The 17,895-nt window shown below is 36.5% G+C and overlaps 1 protein-coding gene across 4 annotated transcripts in view; it reads right to left on the minus strand.

The window, feature by feature from the left end:
- LOC131425794 (MAP kinase-activating death domain protein) overlaps nt 1-17,895 on the minus strand; it is a 71,126-nt gene that overhangs the window by 14,355 nt on the left and 38,876 nt on the right. For 3 of the 4 annotated variants that reach the window (XM_058587955.1, XM_058587957.1, XM_058587954.1), the window contains 7 exons: nt 17,695-17,829; nt 16,981-17,490; nt 16,645-16,917; nt 16,420-16,587; nt 8,416-8,424; nt 1,217-1,289; nt 1,090-1,136 (listed from right to left, as the gene is read on the minus strand). In XM_058587955.1, coding sequence (XP_058443938.1) covers nt 1,090-1,136; nt 1,217-1,289; nt 8,416-8,424; nt 16,420-16,587; nt 16,645-16,917; nt 16,981-17,490; nt 17,695-17,829 — 1,215 coding nt within the window. The remainder of the gene's footprint in view (nt 1-1,089; nt 1,137-1,216; nt 1,290-8,415; nt 8,425-16,419; nt 16,588-16,644; nt 16,918-16,980; nt 17,491-17,694; nt 17,830-17,895) is intronic. The other variant, XM_058587956.1, reaches the window with a different exon arrangement.

The raw sequence follows: 17,895 nt of genomic DNA on the forward strand, positions 1-17,895 counted from the left end.
GATATTGTCTTAAGCTACGGCCTTTTGAAAAATTAACCTATAATTGTCTAACATCATCGTTTTCTTGGTTCATAAGATAAAACATAGAAGGCTGAGCGCCAACTGAGCGTTGTTATGAGTTTTGCGTTTGCCAACCAATGGAGAACTGATGTGATTTTAGAAGCCATATGACACCGGTATGTCAGCATCAGCCATTTGAAAGTTTTTCGATTACGTTGAGCCTCTCGCTGTTTGAGTAACATAAATTTTCTTGATATTATACTCACCAGGACGCTCATTGATTGCCGATGCGATTGATGTTTTCTTCTTTTCTCCTTAATTACGATGTGACTAAATATTAATCAAGCAGCATAAACATTGAATTAAATTCATGTACACCAATAAACTTCGAAATTCGATAACTTTTTGCAAAGAACAATGAACTTTATCAATTTATGTTCATGTTAGTACTTTCATGGAATTTTTTTACTTCAACAGGAAAAAGGAGAATGAGAGAGAACAAAATGTGCCACCTGTCTTTGATTGAGTATACTTCTACTTGGTCATTGAACTATCGAGTATCTCATTTGACAGACACTTTGACCGTACCGATTACAGTTGACGATGATTTTAGTCAGTCTGTCAAGGTCATTTGACATGACTGACGATTTGCAACTCTGGTCCCAAAACACTTTTTAGGTAAACGGACAAGTTATTGTTAGAAAATCGACCCAAAATTCTCAAATTTTCGTGCAATAAACAAGGTAAATTGTAAAACAATTCCATTACTAAGTGCTTATTTACGATGCAATCAGCTGCTTTTGAAGTATCGATTTTGATCTCATCAAGAAGCCGCATTTTAATTATTAATTTTTAAATTTTAATTAATCATTCGAATTGATTTACTCAGATTCGAATGTTTGAAGGCAACCATTGAGGTATTCAGTAAGTGAGAGATTTACACAAAAAAAAGTACACTAAAATATATTTTGCCAATACAAAAACATGCGAATACTCGTTCTAAATATTGTAACACGCCACTAAGCAAAACTCGATTGTTCATCAAATCGAATTGATTGGCAGGCAAATAATAAGTGTAAAGATAATTACCAAGTTTGACATGAATTTCCTCTGGATCAACTGACGCGTTTTAGGATCTGAAAATTAATTGAAAGATTTAGTTTTCTCGGGCAGCGTGCTGGTAGACAGATTGGATGAAATCTGATTTTATACTCACTGTACTCTTCCAGGATGAACACTCCTCCCTTTTGAGTGAAACACTTCTTGATGTGCTCCAGCCGGATGAAAAACTGTGTTCGGCGAAAAAGTGAAGTGAAAATGAAAAAAAACAAGGAATAATACATTATGTCATTGCTTCATGTTTAGGCATTCAACTACATTCAAAAAAGTAATCTAGGGTTGTGTGTTTGTTTTGCTTGTAGGGTATTATTAAAATTGTGAATGCATTGTTTTTTTTCCTGTAGCGGCGTTATCAATGAAAGGTGAAAGGTATCGTTTTCGTGGATCATATTAATATCATACAGTTTGCATATTTGGATAGAAGCTCCGTTAGAGGGTGATATTTGTGCTTGACAAGTCCGAGGTGAACACATAATTCCGATTTTATTGTTATCTAGTGTCTACGCATAAAAGTATTAGGTGTCGTATCAAATGCAGAACTTCAAAAACTATGTACTTCTACGCTGCTACAGATAAAGCTCAGGCATAGGTAAGCATCTAGAGACTTGTGTCCCGTGGTACAAAATCGGCTGGAAGAAATGGAACCGAATAGAAAATACAAGCCAAAACGAAAACAAAATTTGTGAACACTAAAAAATTCAAATGAAAAGCACGTCATTAAATCAAGCATGTTACGCTTAAAGCTAGATGCAAGTTCAGTGTACTATGCAACGTTATTCATGTAATGAAGAAACCTGTACAGCGTATTCGGTAGGACATCAGTGTGGAGAATAGTTTAACAAACAATCAGATCAACTTGATTTCTGGAAACTCTATCTTCGGTTGTGTCCTTGGAGTTCTCATATCGATCACGGTCTTTGTGTATTCATTAAATTGAAACTCGATCAAATTAGCAATACAAAACAAGTACTTGTGAGATGGTCTCTAAACAAAAACTAAACTAAAATCAATCATTGGTAATTGTTTTCAGTTGAAAAATCAAAACGAGGGGTCTAACATAATCTTCTCTTCATAGTGTAATACTGGGGGGGTGACTCGTGGGTGTTACAAAGAATGTTAAATTGGACTGTCACAGGAGAGAACGAGGGGCGCTCTTGTAGCGGGAAAAATAGTGAGTTGAACTACGTGAGACGGCTAACATTACGAGTGCGGTTTTTTGTTTTGGATTGTTTTCTAAAGTATTCCTTTTTCCACCAAACATTTCCATTACCATCAAACTAGAACTATTCCTAGTGTTATTCGTGAGATTTACAAGCCGACAAATACATATCTAATTTTAAGTACTATTCACCCAAACGAGGGGGTGTGTGCAGGAATTTAATATTAAGTAGAAGAAGTCGATGTTGTTCCAATTTTAAGTTGAATGTGGTTTACCTAATTTTAACTTCTCGCATTCCACTGATGTGTGGTTTTGTTCTTTATTTTGAAAGGCGACATCTAAAAGAAACTCAAAAGTAGGTGAAAAAAACTCAACCGTTGCTTATTATTTCCTCTTCCGGAAGGTGAAATAATGTTTTTCAGTAAAAATTACGATTCTGCTGTCAAAAAATGTTTATTTGTGATGATATATCAGCAGAAAAAAAATGAAAATGTTCGATAGTTCGGCTGCTAAAAACTTGTCAAAGGATATAAAAATCACCGAACGAAGTTAAATGTGTACTAATAGTGTCATAACTTTGAACATGAATCAAATCTTTTATTGTAACGGAACCGAATTGTGAAATGTTTCAACATTGTATTTAAGCTATTGTGACACATTCCCATTGAAAAAGAAATTGTTTTAAATCCTTCAGTGATCGTTTTGTTTTTTCATTTAAAATAAACTCACTTTTCTATTTAGGAAACATTTTCGTCTCCAGTTTTACAGCTCGTCACGTTTCTGAATCGTTCAATCGATTCATCTCAAAACACGATCACTATTTCACATAATTACACCACTATTGAATGTTGAATGACTTCATAAATAGTTATGTTCATCTTGTTTAATTATCGATTAAAAGATTCTAAAATTTCTTGACAAGCAATATAAGTCTTCAAAAATATGTGATGAAATTTTTTCACTTAATTCACTTGATTGCGCTTTGTTTTCATCTCATTTAGTATTGCAAGGTTGCCAAATTTGCTCCTAATGTTATAAAACAGAATTTTTTTTTCTTTTCTAAATCGTCATCAACAATTTTTTTTGGTATTCGTGACACTAGTTTAGATATTTATATATCAATGAAACAATTTCGGTTTCGAATATTACCAGGAAGAGCGTGTGAAATACTAATCAAATAACCATTGTGGCAAATCTAGTAGCACTGGTTTCATTCAGATATATGTCAACAAAGTGCCACTATATATTAAGTGTGTGTGTTTTATCGGCTATCCATCTGAAATTTTCATATTTTTAAAAGGACCATTCCAGATTAACTGCTATTCAACGACGACCGTAACAATTATCTTTCATTACGGTTCTCTGTTGCATGGTCGTGCTGCTGCTGTCGTTTACTGTCGTGAAATGAGACTAGAGCAGTCTTATTCACGTGGTAGATACTGTACAGAGCAGAAATCTACGCGATTCTGTGTGGGGTACAATTTATTTTTGTTCCGACACACAGACAGCCTCAAAGGTTTTCAGTTCGAATTTCACGGTCGAATCTTGCGATCACATGATTCACGGTCGAATCTAGCGATCACATGTCGAAATGAATGGCGAAGCTTGCGAATTTGCACTCAGACAAGTGCATTTTTAAGCAGATTTGAATCTGAAAATGTCAAAATGTCTACTGCATTTTCCAAGCATCTTTGCAATATTCATAGTGGTGCTGAATATCATGTTGCTGTCCCGCATTGATGCAATCGCGTATCCGGGTTTTTGGTTCTCCATACATGGTTCAATCTGCGTATGGAGATCTTAAATTGAAGTATATTGTATCGTGTCTCATCCAATGTTATAAAGAGCTATAATCAGAGAGGCTCATTGTTCTTCCTTCTATATTGACTGTTAATCGTTCGAATGTTTCAAATCGTTCTGCTTCCCCGGAAGAATGGGAAGTAGTATGGTGTCGCTTTTGTAAAATCTCTAAACCCCCTTGGGGAGTTTTGACACCTGTAGATCGTTCAGCATTCCCTTCCCATCATGGTAATGATGAGTAGCAGCGGTAAGGAACAAATCTCCAAGTAACTAGAGAAACGTGCCCCTTGAACCAAAGATTCCTTATTCTGAAAACATGGTGGAGTTCGTGAAAATTTTGTTGTACAATTAGAATTTAAAATAGAGCACTGTTCGTAAAAATTACTTTGCTTGAGCAAAAGATGTCCCTTGGATGTACACTTGGACACTTGGAATTGGTTTTTCTTAAAGCAAAAAACTGATTTGAGCGTCCTCGACAGTGAGCATTTTCAAAGTTGAGCTTGGATAAAAACGACATCTTTCGTGAATGATTTGCTCATTGGTTTCCCTTTCACAAAAAAAAAAGCTCTTTGAAAAGGGATTTCCATTCCCGAAACTCCAAATTTAATCAAATACGCGTGTGCGTCGATTTTCGTACTACTATTCGCTACATTGATATCGCCCATTTTGATGTAGGACTACGTCTTTATATTCTATATAGAAGTGCGAATTCCAAATACGAAAACAAAGGTGGAAGCAGTGCTCAGGTAGGATCACTTCTAGTATGGGCCTACTGTGGATTTTTATGCGCCGTTCGAGAGCCAATGATTGTTGTCAAAGTTCTGCTGATTTTCCACAATTCGAATCAACTTGTCCGTACAAAAGCACGTACAAAAAGTTTTTCGTTTCGAGACGGTTTATACGAACCCAGCACCTCTCAACACCAACATAAACAAACTAAGAGAATTGTTCAGGAATTTAAAAATTCTGAAAAAATGTATTAAAAGTATATTTCGCTTGTGATATGAGGAATACAAAAAATGAAATGATATGAGGAATACAAAAGATACCCGCTGGTGAGAAATTCAGGCAACCGACAGAAGCATGGCAGGATTCTGGCAGCTGTAAAAATTTTGCAGGTGAAATTGCGTCATTTTCTCGCCACGTCACGTCTTGAGAGATCGCTCTTACTTCTTTATTTTCTTTTCGACCTCATTTGATATTTGGCAATCTTGCGTGTACATCCAAATATAAAAACGAGTTTTGAGACCAGGTAAATGAAATGAAAATACTGGTATATTGAGAGAAGATGCTTTGTATATCATGTTTGGTAGGGCAAAAGCCCTTCATTTAAATTTTATAAAGTAGTTAAATTAAAACCAAAGGCACTCAAAATGAAGACCCGATTCAAAATAATCCTACTAGTCTTGTATGGTCAAAATCCGACGGAAACAGAACCGTTAATAACCGCTAAACCAAATTCTCTGCTGAAAACGGTTATTGCATTGGTGCCAGGCTCTTGCCGGAATTCTGCCAGCATTCTGGCAAAAACCTTCTGGCGGACACTGCCAGGTGCCTGGGAGGAAATTTGCTAGGCACATGCAAGCGGCTAACTGCTACCAAAGACATCATATTAACAAGATATCCAGCTCTCACATTTCCCGAACAAATCATTGGCAACATCCTTTTTTGCGAGCATGTCGCCCCCAGACGAGCCCGCTTCGAATCTTATACATAGAAGTAGGGGAGAAAAATGTCAAATTCGTGCGCGCCAAAATAGCAGGGTTGCGCACCCATACAATTGACATGATATGTTGAATGTGATGCCGTGCGATGGCGTTGCTGAACTGAAGATTGACTTCGCTCCAAGCTGACAGGGTCTGCTGCTACCTAAATGTTCAACACAGAAATTAACAGTGATTTTGACAATAGTTGTGTAGCCCTACGTCAACAGTTCGATCAAACTCAAAGGACTACCCCTTGTAGTGTTTCATACTATGTGCATATTAAATATACGCAAGTAACAATACGAAAGCCTTTATTTTTTTTAAATCTTTTATTTATAAAGTTGTATTTAAAATTCACAAAAGCTAATACATTAATATGTTTGCTTAATACATTAATACGTTTGCTCGATAATAAGTTACAGTTACTGATAAGTCTCGTCATAGTGGTTATCGTCCAGTTTAGTATGTTAATCAACACAAGTTTTAACGCTACGAATCTGGAACTAAACAAATACGCTTCTTGCAAAAGTCTGCTTGATTTATAAAATTTAAAATGAATTTTTTTGTGTTGTTCATTTTCATTTTATATTAAAATTACGATGAAACACAAAACATATTTTTTAATAAATCTTGCAGACTTTTACTAAAAGCGCCTGGAATTTAGTTTAAGCGATTAGTTACAATTTCAATTTTTATCTATATATTTACGAGAAAAATGAGATAACTTTTTTCTAATTCGGTAAAAATGAAATCTTTTATTTCAAATTCAGAGAGTCGTAAATGAAATTTTTTCTATGGAATTCACCCGATCAAATTTTATGTTCAGTTTTTCAGTTTGCTTTAGAAAGCCTATGAATAATTGTTCGCTTGGCTGGAATACGATGGTTTTCAGTAGGCTTTTGTTGAGTTTACAGTTTCAATGTGAAAGTTCCTCCAATGCGTCGTCAGTGTTCTTTTTTTATCGGAATCCTTCCGTACTGTTTCCGTTCCGGCACAGCCAATGCAATAACATACCGACTTCAGTGAAAATAAAAAATATCGGTGACGACGAATTTGAGTTTGCCGGACGGACGCTACACTGACGGCGAGCTGCACTGAAACGGCACGGTGCCGGATAGGTGTAAATGCGTGCATAGAAAACGAATGATATAATATTAGTATCCGTGCACGGTGTCGTGCCGGCACTGAACCGGACCGGATATGTGTGAATAGTCCTTAAGGCTCTGTTTAGAATGTATGTTGAAGGTCATCCGTTTTTAACGTTATTCCTATATCGAGTTCGCATAAAAAACCGACGTTTTGTGCGATAAATAAACGACTGCACTGCTCTTACTTTGATATGATTCGGAATGGCTAGACGCAAAATTTGCACTAGATGTTATAGAGAATAAATTGTAATGTGTACTTTATTCCATACACTGAACGTTTATTAGTTGTTTTATCCAGAAAAATGTTCAGCTATGATTATTTCTAGTTCTACCGTTGCCAAAAAGCAAAGAATTTCGCTATGACGCTATGACAATCGCTATTTTCATAACTAGACAATGATATTATGGTGCTTCTATTTTGGTATAGTTTTTTTAATGTTGAAATTTCAATTTTGATTTCAAAATTACTAACGCATTTTTACAAGCTTCTAATCTATCATTTAAACGTGTGTGATTCGAACATTGAAACATATTGTATTATCATTAGAATTGAACACCCCTGATCTGGCATTTGGAGCGATGGTTGCTTTGATTCGTGAAATATTTCAATTGAGAACACTGTTCAGTTATGTTCGTCAGAACAAATTTAGATCGTTAGGGTTGGCAATTCATGCAAAAGATAATCCTAGGGAAAACAAGTGTTGCCGTGACTCCGCACATCACTACATCTCTCTAGTCCTAGAAGGCTAGAAAATCATGGTTACAGTGCTGTGACGTTAATGCTATCACCTACGTTATTCTAGTAGTGTCACTGAGAGCATTTAGTTTCTAATCATGAAAGACGCACTAGGTTATGTACAACGAAGAAAACTGATAATATTAAAACAAAACAAGGTGTACTAGTCCGGAGAAGCCTGCATCACTACAAAGGAAAACCACACTATTATTTATACGTAGTTTGTATTCCGACTCGGATGTTTTACTTTATACAATTCAACTGAAAAATCAACATCTAGCTTTAGGTACTGGGATAGATCTAAGTAGAGAGCACCAAACGCAACAAGATAAAAGTCTACAGTAAAATAAATCAGAATCGCTAGTGATCTACAAATAGCTACGGTAATTCTTGTGTGTAAATAAAGACTAAACACTTCAAACTAAGATTTCACTGGCAAGTATAACTACCACTGTCATTTTACAGAAAGAACGAAATATATTTAAAACATATTATCTAAAGATTCGAATGTGTGGAACTCATCTAAGAGTGTACCCCAGGAACAAAGAAAAACAATGGTATAAAAAAAAGCTTCGATCTGATACACAAAAGTTTTGCAACAATCATTACGCTAAAGATATCGATTTGCAATGTTTTATTTGCATCGGGTTCAACAGATTATTTTTGTGTAGATGTGTGGTGTAGTTCGAAGGTTACAGATTTTTGGGCTTAAAATAACTAGTGAGAAAAAAATCAATTAAACTGTACCTCAAAGTCCTTTCATCCGCAATTAAGGCAAATTTTTTGAAATGACGAGATATTTATGTGCCATTTTTGTTTTCATTTTGCAATCAATACGAGCCAAGTTTGGAAGCGTACAGTTTCATTATCCGTAAGATTGACGTTTTCGAGTTTGAGTTTAGTTTTTGCGACAATAGATGGCATTGTTTTCATTTATTCGACAGTAAACAGATGGAATAAAAGAGAAGTAGAAAAATAAAAATATGATTAGTATCTATCGGGACGACTTCACATTTCGGAATAGAGAAAGTTAGCAATAGTGTATCGGATAGACACAATTGGAAACGAAGAACAACATAAAAGAAGATTGCTCTAGAATCGCTCACCGAACGATTTCCAAACAGAAAATAAAGCAAACTAAATCGTAACTAAAACAGTAAAACTAAAACAATCACTCCAGGACCATCTCAAAAGTTCATTTGTTGCACGATTTTTACCCGGATTCGGGTCGATTAATTGTTTAGTGTTGCTAGAAATCGGATTACTTATTTTTCAATACAATAAAATAAAGGTTAATAGGAACAGAACAAACTGAACTGAATCGATATCGAATAAGAAACTTATTTTAAATTAAATCAGCGCGTAGGAATTTATTTTTATTTTTAAAAACGAGTTGTGTTTGCGGCTTATCATCATAAAAAGATTTTCAATCTGCATGAAAGAACTGTTTTTGACTTAGAACATGGTACAATGTCGGCAATAGTATTTGCGAGGTTAAAATAAAGCCTGTCCCAGAAAGTATGGACGCAACCAAAAACTGCTGCCATTTCGCAATGGTTCAGAATCTGTCAGTTTTTATAGCTGCGTCCTGTTGTTAACACTCTTCTCTAACCACTTGTGCAGTTGTTTGTTGAAGCAGAAACAACCAAAACTTAGTCCGAAACAAGAAGCATCGATTAGGCCGAGGGTTCGAAAGCTATACAATACGATTCTTACTGGAAATTTGAACTGCATAATCATGGACGACGAAACCTACGTGAAACTCGATTACAAATCCTTGCCGGGACCACAATATTATACGGTGCGAGAAGGGCAAGTGTTAAACCAGTCCGAGACATCGATTGGTAAGAAAGCTATGGTCTGGCAAGCAATTTGTAGCAGCGGTAAGATTTCGAAACCATTCATCACCACTGCTTCAATGAACAGCGAAATATACATCAAGGAATGTTTACAAAAACGACTTCTACCCATGATTCGAAGCCACAAGGATCCTGTTGTCTTCTGGCTAGATTTTGCTTCTTGCCACTACTCGAAATCAACGGTAGAATGGTATACTATCAAAAATGTCACTTTTGTTCCAAAAGACATGAATCCACCAAATTGCCCACAACTTCAACCAATTGAGGAATTTTGGCCATTAACGAAGGCACATCTTAGGAATCATGTCTCTGCAGACGAAACCATTCAACAGTTCGAAAAAGATTGGAAAAAAGTGTCAAAACTTGTCGCCAAGAAGTCTGTACGGAATTTAATGAGGAACCTTTACAAGAAGGTGCGCCAGCTAGTCTACAATGGTTAAGTAGCAAATGTTGAGAATAATATTCTGTTGTTGTAGTCTAATATTATCAGTATATCGAAAAAAAATTTGAATATCTAACACTTGTGAATTATTTACAGCGATATTAAAGTGCGTCCATACTTTCTGGGACAGTCTTTAATGTACACGATTTATAAGAAAAACGCCCGAAGTTTCAATTTTTAATATTTTTAAAGATATTTTTCGTAGATAGATAGATGCAAAGTCTGTTGAAGCAGAAGGTTAAATTCCACAGAATAAATACAGAACCAAGACTTTGCTTTGTAAAGGGTGATTTTTTAAGAGCTTGAGAACTTTTTTAAACAATAAAACGCATAAAATTTGCAAAATCTCATCGGTTCTTTATTTTAAACGTTAGATTGGTACATGACATTTACTTTTTGAAGATAATTTCATTTAAATGTTGACCGCGGCTGCGTCTTAGGTGGTCCATTCGGAAAGTCCAATTTTGGGCAACTTTTTCGAGCATTTCGGCCGGAATAGCCCGAATTTCTTCGGAAATGTTGTCTTCCAAAGCTGGAATAGTTACTGGCTTATTTCTGTAGACTTTAGACTTGACGTAGCCCCACAAAAAATAGTCTAAAGGCGTCAAATCGCATGATCTTGGTGGCCAACTTACCGGTCCATTTCTTGAGATGAATTGTTCTCCGAAGTTTTCCCTCAAAATGGCCATAGAATCGCGAGCTGTGTGGCATGTAGCGCCATCTTGTTGAAACCACATGTCAACCAAGTTCAGTTCTTCCATTTTTGGCAACAAAAAGTTTGTTAGCATCGAACGATAGCGATCGCCATTCACTGTAACGTTGCGTCCAACAGCATCTTTGAAAAAATACGGTCCAATGATTCCACCAGCGTACAAACCACACCAAACAGTGCATTTTTCGGGATGCATGGGCAGTTCTTGAACGGCTTCTGGTTGCTCTTCACTCCAAATGCGGCAATTTTGCTTATTTACGTAGCCATTCAACCAGAAATGAGCCTCATCGCTGAACAAAATTTGTCGATAAAAAAGCGGATTTTCCGAATGGACCACCTAAGACGCAGCCGCGGTCAACATTTAAATGAAATTATCTTCAAAAAGTAAATGTCATGTACCAATCTAACGTTTAAAATAAAGAACCGATGAGATTTTGCAAATTTTATGCGTTTTATTGTTTAAAAAAGTTCTCAAGCTCTTAAAAAATCACCCTTTATTACCGCAGTACCGTTTCATGTGATGAATTAACATTTAGTTCGGTTTCTATCGGGGCCTTTTCAATCAACTGCCATAAGCCTCCAACCGGAACGCGAAAGAAAGTTTACCCAAAGATGCAACTTATGGAATATGTTGGGGTAAACGGACTAGTACTGTCATTCCCATTGTGTATACTTGGATCACTGAAGTTTCCCACGTAATATGAACCAATATTGAGGAGTCATATTGGAGATCTGATTAGGGATTGTAAATCAGAATTCAACATAAAATTACGTGTGTCGGAAAATTGGGGCGAAACCTCAGAAAACAGATATACAGATTCACATATGAACTGTGTGTAAAATTTTCTCATTCAGCGTGGCAAACACTTGCAGATGTCACCACGATCGACACGAGATACCACCACGATTTGGGTGAAGCTTTCACATGAGCCACCATTTTGTTTTGCAGTTGGTTAAAATGACAGGTTTGTTTTTGTTTTGTTTCTATCGAATTCTCGTGTATTTTTGCGACATGGAAACAAAGTTGTCTCTAATACTTAGGGAAATCGCGTGATAAGTGTTAAAATTGTTGTAGTTGGAATATTTCTGTAACAGACAGGAGGTTTTTGGTATCGTTCTGGAACGTAGTGCAACGTTTTGAAAGATCGCGGCGAATAGTCGAGTAAGTGGCAGTAGTGTTTTCAACGTATAGGAAATTTGAAATTTATACAGGATTTTGAAAAGTTTGCTTCGAGCCTGTATATCTGTTATCTGTGGTAAAACGATGTAGCACGATTCATGCAATCATAGAAAGTATCTGTTAACTATTTTTTGGGGTTCTGTGCGAAACATAGAACTGTCTTGATTAACCATAATTGGCTCAAACACCGATCAGTAGAACAGTTAATCTTAGAAGCACAATAAGAAAAAAGATAAATTGGGGCAAAGGGGACGGGTATAGAGTGATGGGATAGTCGATGCCTTTCACGCAGCCCGCCTGGGTTCGATTCCCAACCCCGCATATAGGGTCAGAAAGATTTTCTGGTCCGAAGAGGCGAATGACCTAAGATGTTAAAGCCTCTATAATTAAAAAAAAAAAAAAAAAATTGGGGCAAGGCGGGCATGATAGTGAATTTTCAATCATCAATCGATTCTACGGTAGTTTTTGCATTAAAAATGGTAATTTTAAAAATATTCACTTAGTGAAACTATCGTAGTAAAGTCGCGATTTTGAGTGTTTTCCCCACTGTGCGATAGATTTTTCAATTTGGGCTTATGTGGAAGCACAAGTTTGCAAAGCATCCTACCCTAACGCGAAGATCCGAAAGTCTGTCATAACGCGCACATGGTAGGAAAGGCGAAATGTAACTTCCGGTGTCGTCTTGAGGATGTCATTGATAATGATGGAGAAGGCATCGACAAATTTGTTAAAAAAAAATAAAAATAACCGAACTCGAACAAATTTATATCTGAGAGCTTAATGCATTTATAATATGTTCGTTCGAGATTGAATTGAGTTTAACAGTAGGTATACGACCACTAGCTCGAAAACATACTAAAACCAAATATACTACCGATAAGCAGAGATGGCATTTCACCAGAGTGATACACGCTAGAGTCAGATTTTTGCCACACCGAGGATGAAAAAAACGAAGCACCGCACAAAGAGGAAAGCGCACTTCTTCTCAGTGTCGAATAGACAGCATTTGAGTGTGTGCTTGTGGTTAAAGCAGCTGGCGCGAGTGAAACACATTCTCTTCGCATGAATCGCTCACACGCGCTCTCGTCTAAATACACCCAAGTGACCACTGGCGCGTGATGGTGAGCGAATACTTCTGTGAACTTCAATTAATAGAGAGTAGATCTGGCCTTGCTATGAAAAATTTGCAAGGAAAACCGAAAATTTTACGATAAATTGTTTTATTTTGCTGATTTTGCGTGTCCACGCTTCATCTACAAAAACCATACAGCAGAGTGCTCACCGGCGTGTACACCTCTGTGAAAGTATCTGCATCCACCTCAGAGAATTTATTAGCTAATGCTCTAGCACTTTGGTGCGATTCAGTGGAAGAGGTAAAAGGAAATAAACCAACGCACTCATGATGCGTGCACACTTTACACAACAGTGGTGTATAAATGTGAAAAAGAAGAGCTCTCGTTGAAGTTGTCAGTGCGAGGGGAGAAATTTTGCTTGCTCTTCGAGGGGAGAAATTTTGCTTGCTGTCTTGAGTGACTGGTGAAAATTGGAGATGAATCGAGCAACATGGAGACGTTTGTTAGATACAGCAAAGAACACCACAGGAAATTTTGTTTCCTCTTTAATTAGAAACGATATAAACGATAATGGCTTTTTTGGCGAAATAAAGTTACAGTTCACATGAGTGTAGATTCAAAAATAGCTATCGAACTTCCACGAATTCTTCTCATTAGTTTAATCTCTGACAAGACAGAACATAGTTACTGCACTGTAACGTTTTATTCTATCACCTTCGAAGTATGAGCACGTTGTTTTATTACCAGTGCGAATAATTTCCGACCAAAGGTCGATTCATATCAACGAAAGCTATTTCGATAGTCTCACGACAAAAGGGCCTAACTGCTAGTGTGAGCAAATATATTATATATCAATATGGATCACTTTAACGATTACAATACAAATCGAAAAAGACATCACAGTAACACCATGTCGTGACGAAAAAGGCTATTAGTTCAGTCATGTTAAACAGTTTGCGTTTAGCGTGCACCTAGAAGTGAAATCTCGGTTAATTTTTCAAAAGGGCGTATAAGCAAGTGACAGTTTCTCTTTAATCACTCTCTCTCTCTCTCTCTTTCGATTATTGTGATGTGATTAAAAAGATTTTCTTTGATATCACTATTCTGTTTGAAAGTCGAAAGTTTCGGGTATCATTTCATGCAAAGAGTTGAGTGATAAACGTGGAAACCGCTTGGTAATTGATAGAAGAGAAAGTGAACAAAGAGAAACTGTCACTTGCTTATACGCCCTTTTCAAAAATTAATCGAGAAATGTCAAAAATAATTGAGCATGATGCACACATAGAGGTGTAAACTTTATTATATTTTCATATTTTTCTATAAATAATGTAGAATTACGCTTTTTTTAGACCTATCGTCTTCACTTTCAAGAGTTATAAAACAGTTGTCAACTTTGCTCTTGAATGTTATGAATAGTGCTGAAAAGACGAAGCCTATAGCCTATGAGGGCGATCTTTGGCAGATAACTTCTGATATATAGAATCAATCAACAATATTAAAATCAAATGAACGGTGTATTACAAGTTACTATGATTGCGATATTTTTTTCATTGCGTTCATGACATTGAATTTAAATTAACTGCACATTATCTTTTCTCTCAGGGAGAGCAAGAATGTAAAAGAAAATTACCTTTTTATATAAATTGTCTATGAATTAAAACTTCATATACTAAGCGATCTGACCCTTGCTGTAAACTTTTTTGCAAATAGTTTAAACTTTAAGTCAAAATTTGACATTTTTATATTTATTTTCTGATAAGTTGTTAAATTTCATTCAACAGACGAATCATTCCAAAATTCGACAAATAAAAAGTTTGCTCAGCATTGAAAAACTGTTATTAAATAATATGCTAAGTGCAATATAGTAAGCATTAGAAAATGTTATATATATTACTTTTACTATAATTGATAGCGAATTACAAGTTACATTATTTTATACTAAATTATCTTGTTTTGAAGCATTTATTTATTTGTTAAACAATCAGATATTGTGTATTTCTATCACTGGAACCGTTGTCATTATCACAGCAAACAGGAATACAAATGGAAATATTGTTCAAATCAAGAAATTGTAATACTTAATTCGGAAATGTTGGTAAAATTCTGGAATTAGCATTAAGATTAATTTGTTTAGTTCTCTGCGTGCACACCTCACACACATTTATATAAATAGGGATTTTCATAAAACAATGTGTTCTCTTCCGAGTTAGTATCAGATTGTAATTCTAAACCGTATTTACAGTTTATTTTTTCGTGCAGTGTATATCGCGAAATATTCCTTATATTTAGAGTTGTTGGTTCAGTGTACTGATTAAGAAAGCTGTCATATGTGCATTAAGAAATTTGTAGTGTATTAGTAACCTTTTTTGCCACCGCACTTTACTGTGATGTCCCTCGCGAATCGCAAGAGTGATCCATATTGATATATAGTATATTTCGTGAGAGCCTCTCTTTGTTCACTTTCTCTTTTGATTATTACGGAGCCATTACAGCAATTCCTTGAAAGTTTCCAATATAATTGGAATGCTTGAGGTAAGGCGTTGGATATAAAAGCACTCCGGTAAATATTGTAAGAAAAAGTAAACAAATAGAAATTAACACTTGCAATTAGACCATTTTGTAGTGGGTCTTTTTCAGGGTTGCGTACAATGGGTATAGTGGGTACAAAAAAAACTTCAAAAAATACCCACAAAAATCAACAACACAGCGAAATTATAACCGGCATCATCTCAAGTGAAGCTATGCTATCCAGGAGACGAAGAATTAGAAAAAAGTATTCCTTAGAAGTATCTGAATTTTTTATATTAAGTGTGGAATCCTTTATCGAAAGAGACTGGAAAGTACTATGATTTCTGCACCAAAAGTTGCAATATATTTTCAGATATGAAGAAATATTAAATTTGTAATTCGCGAATTCCGGAGGCTAATGATTTAGTTTGAAAATTGTAGTTTTCTTAGCTCAAAATTTTCAAAATTCACATTTTGGCTTGGAACACAGTTAGGAGTATTTCGATTGTTTATCGAATTTTTATGGACTTTAGAATAATATTCAGTAGATAAATGCCTTTTTTCTATGTAAATGTCTCTTAAATCGCAACGATGTTATGTTCAAAATTATGGTAAAAGATTGTTATTTCTATCGGAGTCTAATCGGTAATGATATTGGATGTAAATTCATACCTTAATTTATTCATGTTTTTTTTAATATGGTTTAATTTTCAGAAATAACAATCTCTTTGGTAATACTGTTGGTTATTATCAACTTATTTCCACGAAATTTGCTAGACACCAATAAGTTCAAAGATAAATTATTATCAATCTGAGTATCATTTGACACATTTACCATTGATGAGATACGTAAAGATTAAATAAGAATAGCGATAAAGAAGAAGATATAAAGAAGATATATATAAATGAAACAATATTACAGCATATAAGAGAAGTAGTAAACGAGTAGAGGAAAGCGTTGAGGTCGCTCATCTTACCTTGCTGTTGGCGAACAACAGTCCGACGCCTTCCAAACAAATTTGCATCAGTCCGCCCTCTCCTGTATTCAAATCCTGCACTGGAAACTCACCTCCTAGTTCCGGTCCTTGACCAGTGCAACCACCTCGTTCCATTGCCTCTTTAATAGCGTTATAGAGCTCTTTACACTAAAACCGACACTCCCGGTTATGAACATATGAGATATCAAACTTCAAAGAATTTACCTTCCTGGTGTAGTATTTATAAAGTTGGGTTTGACCCCCGTTCCGACGCCAAAGGCATAATACCCGTGTTTTTGGCGAATAGGTCATATTGACTAACCGCTCAAACCACCAACGCTCCACAATGGTTCCGTTGACTGATCGTAAAACCAGTCCGTCATCGCGAACTTCCATGAACCGTAGCGGACCGGATGCGTCCACACCCTGATGAACAGTAAAACTTTGCCGATGCAACAGTCGAGATCCAAGTGGTTTAAGGTCGATGTCATTCCCGTGCTGTTACAATCAAGCGTTAGGTTAGATACGATGTGAAATTTAGGTCAAAAAATCTTCACTTACTAAATTATTGATCTGATCCAGCAGAAGATTCACCTCCTGTGCGTATATAAGACCGATATGACTTTTGCCCAGAAGCCGCCGAATCTTCCGTTTAATCTCCAACTTGTTGCAGTTCAGCATGACCAGAATGGCCGTCAAGTTGTAGAGCATCGTAGACAACAGACGGTCCTCGTCATGTTCCAGCCGTTTACGCTCGGATTCCGAGAGCGATTTGTACCGTTCCATCATTTCTCCGGGACCTTGATCCATTCCGATCATGTCCCGTTCCTGACTAACTGCATCCAGGAATGCGTCCTCCCAAAATTGCATTTGATCCCACACGTTCGAACGCTCCCGACCCAGCAAACCTTCGAAGAGGTACACTCGTGGAGCATCGGGGGAGGGCGAATTCGAGGTCGGTATTAAGCTACCTCCGGTATAACGGAATCCAGCGCTCAGTGATGACTTCCCGGAAAACAAACCGCCGGCCATTTTTTTGGCATCTTTAAAAGTGGAAGATCCCTTCGGGTGCTAGTGAAATGAAGAAACGAAAATTACTATACCGTTGGAGAAATATCAACACATTCAGAACGGATGTTATCACAAAAGCCAGTTCACTAATCTTATATCGCTTGTTAGTAGTCTACAAACAAGAAAAGATCTTCCAGTCCAGTTCAGATTAACGCAGATAAATAAAAGTGCAGCAAGTGACAAACTCAGTTGAATGAAACTTACTTTCTCATACTCCGTATCGGACACAGTCGATCGGCAAGAGATCGATGGTATCAACGAACCACCGGAATGCTGCTGCGGCAGCACATCACTAGCTACCGACAGTGCCCCGGATGATCCGTGAACTCCGCCACCGGGCTACACGGGGGCATTCAGTGGTAGTGGTGTTGAAGAGCAAAAAAAAAGAACACAAACATTCAAGAA

The sequence above is a fragment of the Malaya genurostris genome, chromosome 1 (genome assembly GCF_030247185.1).
Source record: "Malaya genurostris strain Urasoe2022 chromosome 1, Malgen_1.1, whole genome shotgun sequence".
Classification (NCBI taxonomy): domain Eukaryota; kingdom Metazoa; phylum Arthropoda; class Insecta; order Diptera; family Culicidae; genus Malaya; species Malaya genurostris.